This window comes from Arachis duranensis, chromosome 3 (genome assembly GCF_000817695.3).
Source record: "Arachis duranensis cultivar V14167 chromosome 3, aradu.V14167.gnm2.J7QH, whole genome shotgun sequence".
NCBI classification, from domain to species: Eukaryota; Viridiplantae; Streptophyta; class Magnoliopsida; order Fabales; family Fabaceae; genus Arachis; species Arachis duranensis.
The window spans coordinates 112,852,443-112,862,826 of record NC_029774.3 but is presented as its reverse complement, the minus strand read 5'-3'; the positions used below and the strand labels follow the sequence as shown (position 1 = coordinate 112,862,826).

Sequence of the window (10,384 nt, the reverse complement as noted above, 5' to 3'; positions counted from 1 at the left end):
CTGTGATACTTAGGGCCGAAAGATCCTTTCCTTTTTACACAACTAGATATTTTAAATTTCAAACTACAACATAAAAACCAACAACCCACTTCTTCTCAGTTTTCTTATTGGAGCCAACACTAGCGTGTAATCCTATTTTCCACTCTTCTTCTGTCCTTTCCCGTTTTTTTCTTTTCTTTTCTTTTACATATGTGAATTGTGATTTTCCTCTTTTATCAATTCTGTTTCGCACTATCTCCATAATTATTACCCTTCGCAATTCATCTTGTTATTAATCTTGACTATCCTCTCTCCTTTGTGATGCACATCAGACTCTGTTCTTCTTCCATAGTCTTAGGATTTAGGATTGTTATCTCGTCTAAAATTAGGATTTAGAATTTAGAAATTAAAATTTGACCTTTTCTTTATATTGACAAATTATAGATTACATGGAAAAAGGAAAATTAATTCCGGGATTTCATTTCAATCCCACTGATGTAGAGCTTCTAAAGTATTTTTTGAAGAGAAAAGTGACAGGCAAAAAGCTACCCAATGTGATTGCTGAGATTAACGTTTATCAGTATTGTCCCTGGGATCTCCAAGGTTAGAACTAAGCGCATCTCTTTGTCTTTGGCTGTGTTTGGTTTAGCATTGGTAAAGAGAAAAGTGTCTTTTAAATTTCTTTAATACTTTTATTTTGTGTTTGATTATTTCTTCTCCTTTGAATGCAGATGTGATTTTACATTCTAAATCCATTTTTATGTAAAAAAAATTATTTTCAAGAACACTTTATTTTAACTTTAATCTCTGAAATGCGTTTTTTTTAGGATGAGTTCATCCAACTCTTTGGTAAACTATAATTTTATAGAGTTCACCCAATCCTCTAACGAACTTCATCCAAATTCTCTCTAAAAACCTGGCTGAGAATAAAATTGAAATTTTTAAGTCATTATCATCGTCTCCAACAATATATGAGTACACAAAAGTATACACAACAAGCCAAGAGTGGCTTCTTCAATGTTGCCGGTGCCAATAGCATATTTAACCAGGATTTTTCTGTTATGAAAATAAGTAGTGAGGTTTGGTTTGGTAAAAAAAAAAAAAAATATTGAAATGAAAAAAGATGAGTGCTGCAAAGACATTCTCTTTTTACATAAAAATATATCTTTGGTATAGAAAACTGTTTTTGAAATAAATTAAAATAATTCATTATTAACATCTTTATATACATAGATCTATTTTTTTGAACTTAAATTGTCTAAATGATAAGCCTTCAAACAAATGCATATCGAATACTGCATGTAGATTGCCCAAACAAATGTGTTGGCGCAACAAATGCATAAGAATTTAAACTATATCACTTCTTATATAAATTTTTTTAAATAATTTGTTACTTACATGTTTGCTGAAGCAAAAAATAAATAAATAAATAAACAAACGTTTTTTGTTTATTTATTTCCAGGTAAGTCACATCTGAAAAGTGGGGATTTGGAGTGGTACTTCTTCTGTGCAAGAGGAAAAAATTATGGAATTGGGTCGAAGACGAACCGTGCTATAAAGAATGGGTACTGGAAAGCTACTGGTATGGACAAAGCTATTGTTCAGCATGACAAGCAAACAGTGGGGATGATGAAAACCCTTGTTTTCCACACTGGGAAACCGCCTCATGGGACCCGAACTGATTGGGTTATGCATGAGTATAGGCTTCAAGATAAAGACCTTACTGATAAAGGAATTGCTCAGGTGATCACCAATCAATTGTTTCTTAAGAAGATATTTGCAGCTTGTATTTGTCTAATTTCGCTGTTTGTATTAACAACATTCTTGACATTGTTTGTTTACTTATACATCTAGTGACCATTGTGAATGTCTTTTAATTAGTTCTCCTGATTTATTTTCATGGCAGGACTCTTATGTTATCTGTAAGGTGTTCCGAAAGGAGGGTCATGGCCCACGGAGCGGTGCACAATATAGGAAACCATTTAATGAAGAAGATTGGGATGATGATGATGACGATGATGATGATCATCACGTTGTTGAGGAGGGGGGAACCCCTTCAACTGCTTTGGTTGCGCCGGTTTCCATTCAGTCTATGACATTGGATGGCTCTTCTTACATGAAGGCAACCTCTGTTTCATGTGAGTCGGGACCTGTGGCTACTTCTCCTGTCCCATCAACTCCTTCTTCAGATGCAAGCATTCACACGGTTAATAATTCAACAGTGACTGATCTCTCCAAAGACGAAAAAACAGTACCTAAGGTATGTAATCTGGTCTTCTTTCTCATGTGCTTGCTTTTACCTTCTTTTTAGGAAATGCTTTTAATTTTAGTTTTATTATTTTGAACTTCTTCAAACCGCAAACACCGCCCCGGGGGACTTTTAGTGACTTATTTTGGATATTATTCCAATCTTCTTTAGTCCTCCATTGCTGGTATAATCCTCTCTAAATTCGATTGTGTTTTTTAGCTCTTCCTATTATAAGTATATTTGAGTTTGCAGTATAAATTAAGTTTGATGGTAATGAGATATTCAATTGAAGGGCTTGTGATCTCATTAAATTTGTCTTATGATATGTTTGCACAATCTTTTTATTCATATTGAAATATGTTGTGAATCTTGAGGACTAACATAAGTTTGATGTTTGTAATCAGGAAAATATTGCTGCCGGTGACCTCTTGAGTAAGTTTTTTGAGGGTTTGGAAGACCTCGAGTCTGAATACACTCCAAATGGAATGGGCTTGGATGGCTTCGCCCCAAATGGAATAAACTATGATGACTTGGGGCACTTGGATTTGATTGATTGCAATTTCCTCTAGTTCTACTTCTAGCCGTCTCACAATCTAAAAGTTGTAGATTTTTGTTTAGATTTAACAGTTGCTTTTTCATTTTGTAAATGTCTAATTTGTTGTTTATATTACATGTTTTTTTGGTTCAGATCACAGGTTCGATCATATTTTTTTTATTTTATGATTTTTCTGTGCTACACATAAAACACACCTAAGGATAGAACTCCCATGCACGTATAATGCAAGCAAATATACAACGATCTATGTGCTTTAGATTAAACCCACCTTTAACCCAACTATATAATTGCTTTCTGCTTGGTTCATTGTACGAGGTCCATTGCCTCTTTCAGTCCTTGGAGTTGCTAATACTAATCGATTTTATTAGATAGACTATGACTTTTTTAAATAATGTGAATAATAGATTTTATAGTTTTAAAATTGACCCAATAAAGTAAAAAAATACTTCATCCTCTAATTACTTCTTAAACTTTAATTTTAAGATAATCATCTGCACAATTAATGAATTGAACATTTAGTCATTGTTAACTATACATGAATAAATCGAATAAAAAAAATAACCATCGAATTAAGAATAACTTTCAAACTTTCACCACTTACTTAAACAAATAAGTGAGTTGACAACTCGACCAACCCAAGTTAGTTATTTATTTATTTATTTTAAAAAAGAGAGCTAATAGTTCAGTAACATAGTCTGAAAACAGACAAAAAAAATCTTATTTAGTCCATGCTATGTTTTTGTACATGAGGCCCAAATATTTTTTTTTGTCTATGTTCCCTACTCATGTTAAACACTATTTTGGTTCGCCAATGAGCCATAGCTCACACGGCATTTCGCCCCCTCCCCACCTCAAAGGTCTCGGGTTCGAGTCCTATCAGCTGCATCCAAGGAGAAAAATTGGTAAGTATGTGAGGAGTGTGTGGGTGTGTATTGTACCTAGGATTCCTATTAGGTATTCCAAAAAATATGTAGCTTTCTAGTATTATAGAATCTTAATTTTCGAACCAAGTTGGGTTGGTCTAGTGGTTAGCTCACTAGTCCGCTTAAGCAAGTGTCGGGAGTTTGAATTCTGCCTTGTGCATGTAGCAATCCATTGGCCAGCGACAAACCCTTAAATAGAGATCAGTATTTTTAGTAAAGTACCCCAAAAATCAAAAGGCGGATTAGTCCTAACAAAATCCATTGGCCAGCGGCAAACCCTTATCGCGGCGGATTAGTCCTTGACCTGCCGGATTGAGGGATACCGTGGAAAACAAAAAAAAAAATCTTAATTTTCGAATGCTTAAATCAGTTATGGTGTCGTGCCTCTTATTTGATTCTTCAAAATAACTATCGACCCTAGTTCACACCATGCCATGCCTCATGAACCATGCATGACAAATGTGTGACATACATGTACAAGGAATATCAATAATTAATCAAAAGATTAAAGCAAAATAAGAAAAAATCAAAAGACTTACGATGAATTTGTGATTGACAGCGACAAATGTCTCGTATGAGTTATAGATGAAAATAAGAATTGAAGTATGAGAGACAAATTAAAAAAATATATTTGTAAAAAAATAAATAAAAAATAATTTAAAGATATATTTGTCTCTTTATAAAAAAGATTTAGTTATTTTTTCTAAATATTAAAAAAATTAATTCTTTTAAATAATTTTAATATAAATTTTTTTTAATAATTAAATTTTTCTAATGGTCCTTTATATAATTTTTTCAAAATATTATTGCCACTAATATGGTATACTGAAATTAGTCTTTTTAAGGTTTTTTTTATTTCAAACTAAAGCGGATTGATAATAGGAGATTGTAGGTTTTGAGATGAATTAGAGTAAATATAAAATTTTTAATAGAGAAGATAATTTTTTTAATGGGAGTTGAAATTAGTTAATCAACTCCATAGAGTCCTTCAATCATATTAACACATGGAAGAGAGGATCCACTAATGTGAAAATTTGATAAATTAGGAGTCTATATTATTATCTCTTTTGTTCAAGTTTTGCAAGCTGAACTATTATCAGAGGATATTACAAGTTACTATTTTACTAGATCTATTTGGGAGAATTTAGTACCACTACGAATTGAGTTATTCATCTGGTTTTTGTTAGTGGGCAGAGTCAATACCAATGAGAGATTAAGTAAATTTGGCATTATTGATTATAATAATAGTATGTGTTTTATGTAACAGGATAATGAGAATTTTTATCACTTGTTTATTCATTGTGAATTTACTTGGTAGGTGTAGTGTGCTTGATTGAGTGCTTATAATAAATTATGATGTATTTCAAGTTCAATCAAACAATATTTTGAGAGTTAGACAAATGCACCTGTAAGAAAGGAAGAACATAACACGTGGTTGATTGGTTTTTTTTACTATTATTTGGAGCAGTTAACCGAAAAGAAATGACAAAATCTTTAGAAATTAAAAAATAAATATTGTGGAAGTAATCAATAAATCGATTAAGAATTGCAAAGAAGAGTAATATTTAATCTCTTAGATTGTTAATAGCATCGTCGAAAATAACTAAAAATTAATTTATTTTATTTATTTTGTATTTTCATATTACTACTTCACTTTGATGTGTTGAACTTTTTGTTAAAAAAAAATTCCTTTTAAGTTTTTGAAATTTTAATAGATATGTGCCTTGGAATATACGCCAAATGGAATGAGATTGGATGACTTTGCCCCCAAATGGATTAAACGATAATGATTTGAATTACTTTTGGATTAACTTGTTAGGACGTTTGGTTTGTAGAAAATCTAATTTTATTATTTTTATTGTTTTTATTTTTTTTATAAAATTTAAAAAATAATAAATAAAAACGCAAATCAAACGCCCCTATTTCTTTATTTTGTAAATGTCTCATAGATTCTATTATAAACATCATAAATTAGACGCCAAAAAATAAACATGATAAATTTAATCATATTTTTATTTATAGCATTGATATCTTCCGTATAGAAGTACTTCCAACTAAATGATAAACTACTCGTATAAATTTTTAATTAACAGCTATGGATATAAATTAGATAACGTTAGCTGGTATTAAGCAATTGTCACTTATTTTTTCTAAATAAATGTTTTCCTTTCCTTCTCACTAAATATAGAAGGTAAACAAATAAATAATTGACTATCTGAAAGGAAATTCATTTACATAATAATCAGGGATAATAAAAAGAATTTCCTAACACAAGCAGTCAAAAGGCTCTGCTACGGTTAAGATCCAACTAAGACTATCTATGTTATTGAGTTTGACATATATCAGAGAAAATAAAATATCAACTCTACTCCCGGTAGGAAATGATGTAGTGGTGCCAAATGGCGATGTATTCATCTTGATTCAATGGCATAAGTTTCAGAGCCTCTTAAAAATGATCTGCGCCACCATATTTGGAATGCCTTGCTTAGATTTGGACATTCAGTGCCATGACTTGAGAAATACCTAAACCAAACCATAAACAGCACATGTTGTTGCTTCAAAGGTAACGTAAGAAGTGTCTGTCCCATGGCCTCCTCCATGGCCTTCATGTCAAGTCCTTTCCTGCATCTCTGTAACCAACCAAAGTCCAACAGCATAGGCCTAAACCATGCTTGGAGAAGCCCTGATCTCACTTCCAACCTGCATTGTAGTTTTCTTGTAGCCATGGCAATAATCAGAACCGCCGACACTCGGCTGAGTTCGTATCTGATCATGGGGGATGCATTTTCATGCATTCCAACAAGTTGCTGCTGATCTGCCCATATATTCACAAAGTCATCTGCTACTTGCCCATCAAGCATAATTTCTAGCAACCAGTTGATGTTATCGACTTGTCTTGAGATTCGCTCAATCAAAGTCTTGCTCGAATCTGTTTTTACCAAGAAACTTCTGGGAGGGATTGCGTCAGACGTCTCCTCAAAGAGGCTAACAAGTGAAGCCAGACATGAGCGGCAAACAGCATAGAGATCCTCCTTGCTGATGTCAAGATGGTTACACAGAAGACCCTTCATCAGGGACTTGAGTTCAGTTCTTGCATTGGCATCCTCACAAGTGCTGATAGACCAAACTAGTTGCCGCGCTATATTTGGCAGGAATTGGGAATCCGTTGAATCTTGCAAGTACAGTCTTGCTAGAATGTCTCTTGCAGTTGCATCATCAAACTTAAATCTTGTGAAGAGGCTTCTCAATTTCTCCTCTTCCTCCTCCGTCCAAGGAACAGCCTCAAGGTATTTCAAACAGGACAAAACCCCCTTGTTGAACATGATGCCTGCCGAAACCTATTCATATATCATGTCAAAGGCTATAACATTGAAGTCTCAACTATATGAAATTTGTTTTGACAGAAGAAACTCAATTTTGTAGCCTTGTTCTTAATTCCTTTTCAAGGTATGTAGAGTATATGGTTTTTTCTAACCCGTAACAAAGCAACAATAGACAAAGCCATAAGAGAATATCAGAACAGAAGAAATTGAATGGCACAAAAACGAACCTCCAAAATGTCAATGGATCGATAGACTCCAATCTTGATGAGCTTCTTTGTGACATCATCGTCATCTTCGAACATAAGCTCGATGGTGTCTCTGAAAACACCCAAGTTCTCAACTGCAGGAACCTCCATTCTACACATCTTGGGTGCTTCACTCGAATTCTTCAGCGACAAACCCTTCTTGTAATCGCCAACCAAATCCGCAAAAACCTCCGAGTTCGCGCTCAGAACTCCCGAATCAACCTCCAGAACCATGCAACTTCCTCTCTTCCCTCTCAAAGTCAATCTCACATCAAAGCCATTCTTGTTGACTCCTTCAACAGAACTGGAACTGGAACCTGAGCCCAAAATCTCCGGCGGCGACGACCGGAAACTCGGCGCAGTGGGAGCACGGAAGCTTGCGGATCGTAGTTCAGGTTCGGGCTCAATCGTGACGGCGGGATCGGAGTCGATGGGAGAGACCCTTCCGGGAGAGAGGATCCGGCGAGGGTCAATCCGAGAGACGATGGGGAAGGGGGATTTAGGGGAGTTGGGGACGGAGGCGAGCGTGGTGTGCTTCGATAATGATGAAAGCGTTTCGGTTTTGTTGCGGGGCGATTTGGTGTGAGAGAATGAAGAGTTTTCGGGGCTCGCCGGAGGGGTGGTAAATGAGCAGCACCACGTCCGCCGCCGGGAAACGAGCTTCCGGTCTCTACGGGACGACAAGTAGTCCATTTTGGGGCGGGTGAGTCACAGACTCAGTTACGCCGCTGAGTTAGTGAGCGAGTACGAGTTATAGTGAAAATGCAAATGGGAGAGGAGCTGAGCTGACAGCCTAGTAGTGTCACGAGAGATGATGCCTATTTTTTGGTTTCTTGCGGTCGGATGGCCTTTTCATTTTTGAGGTGAAAGTGGTAGTTAGATACAGAAACCAATTGATGATTGTACTTCACTCACAACAATCCGACAAGTGAAGTCAAGTATCCATCAAAAGGCGCTGCCAACGCTCAAGCAAGGAATTCACAATTCACTGACTCCCCGTGTGAACCACTGTTCAATGTTCAAGCAAATATTTACTTCGGATTAGGGTAAACACAAAACACTATCTGCATATTAGTTCTTTTACAATTGATTCGAAAGTCCATCATTTTAGGCCTATTTACTTGACGGGCTTCATCGTGACAAGCCCAAGCCGTCCCAAATTCAAACAGCACCCAAGACCCAAGTTCTTTATAGTTTATACTTTATGCACTACTTTAGGCCTCCAACCCAAACTGAAAATGCCACGTGCATGGCATATATATAACATACATGACCAATTGACCATCATGCATGAATTAACCTTCTCTCACAGCGTCACTCACCCACGGGGAAAAAAAATGTAAGAAAGTTACATGATTGAAAGCGCTAGAAAGAAGAAACTTTGGGAGCGAGATGTAAATATAAAGATAGAGAGAGCATACGCGATATGAGATGCAACAGAATTATTGGTTACAAGGGAATATAATATATGAATGAATAGAATAAAATAAAATCATATATGATACATCATATACATGGGTTTGAAAGCATCCAGATCTTGATATGATATATAGATCTAAGCGTCGCCATCAAGCATGATACGCCTCCATAACGAGCGTCCACGTTCCACATGACCATAACTGAGTCAATGACGTCCACCAAACCTCATTGGCGGTGCCTTCCTAACACGTAATCTCTATTTCGCCCCCCAAATTTCCCCTTTTAGGAACCATACAAAACACGTTCCCCACTCCTATTCTATGTAAATTCTCTCTTGTACTATGGTCTCCATCACGCGACACCTGTCTTCAACACACCCCACTTTTTGTGCGCCACGTGCACCCCTTCCCTCTTCCCTCGCCACGTTGCTCTTGCGTGGTCCACCCTCTCATGCTTAGCCGCCACTGTATCCACCGTGCTTCTCGTCCCCCCTTCCTCCACAACTATATATAAACCACTCCATTTCAATTTATTTGTACTCTTTCTCACACAACGGATTTCTATTTTCAATCACGATCGATATAGTTGCTTGGTGAGCGACTTCTTATCATTCATGTTAATAGTATTTGGCGTTTCAATTCGACATACATAAAGAATTAAAACAAGAGAATATATAATGGAGGCACCGATGGTATCCATTGAACGGAGTTCATCGATTGAAAGGGAACCCAGAACTCTCAGCATCGACCAACTTGAATCCGCAAGGGTTAGTAAGTGCTTTTTAATTATCTCTCTTTTATTTCATTATTATTATTATCTCTTATTATTTTATTTCTTAGCTTCCGATCCACAACTATATATGCCTAATATGGGATGTTATATATTGTTATGGAATTTACAGAATTTAGCGATGTACATATTGAATACAAAGCCTATAGAAGAAGCTTCCAGAATTTTCACAGAGGTAATTGCTTAATTAATTATTCTCTGCTAGTTTATTTTATTGTAGAGATTTCGCTGTTGGTAATATTATGGATATATTGGGCAGTTACCCTAAGAATAAACCAAAATATTAATCTGCCAGAATTGTGAATTTTATTTGTACATTAAAATCATCCGTCACTAAAATTATTTTTAATTTATTTTTAATGTATATATTTTAGCATGTATTTTATATTAATAACTAATTTTAATGTCACGTAGCATATTTTTTATTTTTTTGGTGGTTTTATATATTTTAAAACAAAATAACTTGTCATTTCAAATAGGTTAACCCTTTTTATAAATGCTGGCAAAATAATAGGCAAAAATAATAAAAGTATTAGTTATGTATTATTTTTAGTTTTTTTTTACATTATTACATAATAAGTATAAGTATACACATTTTAAGTTTTTTATCTATTTTATTGGATTATAAAATATTGTATTTTATTAAATTTTAGATAATGTATGATTTTTTATAAAATTTATATTTTAAATAATTTATTTATTTAAAATGTAAAATTATTGAAAAATATTGGTATAGTTAATTTGATAGTAATAATAGTAATAATATCTCTGTATTACGTACTGGAGGCATGCACACGGCTAGGGTGGATAAGATAATGGAGTTCCCATGCATGAGAACTTGCACTATATCCATATTTTATTTGTCGAATATTTTTTAACATGTTTTAAAAAATTTAATCTGT

General features: G+C 34.7%; 3 protein-coding genes across 3 annotated transcripts in view; 2 read left to right on the top strand and 1 right to left on the bottom strand.

Moving 5' to 3' along the window:
- Positions 1–292: 292 nt before the first annotated feature.
- On the top strand, positions 293–2,796 carry LOC107480257 (NAC domain-containing protein 82). The gene is made up of 4 exons (XM_021138817.2): positions 293–582; positions 1,442–1,722; positions 1,886–2,239; positions 2,632–2,796. Exons 1-4 carry the CDS (start codon positions 429–431, stop codon positions 2,794–2,796), a joined length of 954 nt encoding a protein of 317 aa, XP_020994476.1. The 5' UTR covers positions 293–428.
- Positions 2,797–5,842: 3,046 nt separating this feature from the next.
- LOC107480263 (BTB/POZ domain-containing protein At2g13690-like) lies at positions 5,843–8,545 on the bottom strand. Its single transcript, XM_016100402.3, has 2 exons — positions 7,257–8,545; positions 5,843–7,044 (listed from the first exon to the last, which is right to left on the bottom strand). The coding sequence occupies exons 1-2, from the start codon at positions 7,965–7,967 to the stop codon at positions 6,118–6,120; spliced, it is 1,638 nt and encodes a 545-aa protein (XP_015955888.1). The 5' UTR covers positions 7,968–8,545; the 3' UTR covers positions 5,843–6,117.
- Positions 8,546–9,243: 698 nt separating this feature from the next.
- The window catches only part of LOC107480256 (uncharacterized), a 2,080-nt gene continuing 939 nt past the window's right edge, over positions 9,244–10,384 (top strand). Inside the window, exons 1-2 of the mRNA XM_016100395.3 lie at positions 9,244–9,459; positions 9,595–9,657. Of these exons, the coding sequence (XP_015955881.1) occupies positions 9,370–9,459; positions 9,595–9,657 (153 nt within the window). The 5' untranslated portion in view covers positions 9,244–9,369. The remainder of the gene's footprint in view (positions 9,460–9,594; positions 9,658–10,384) is intronic.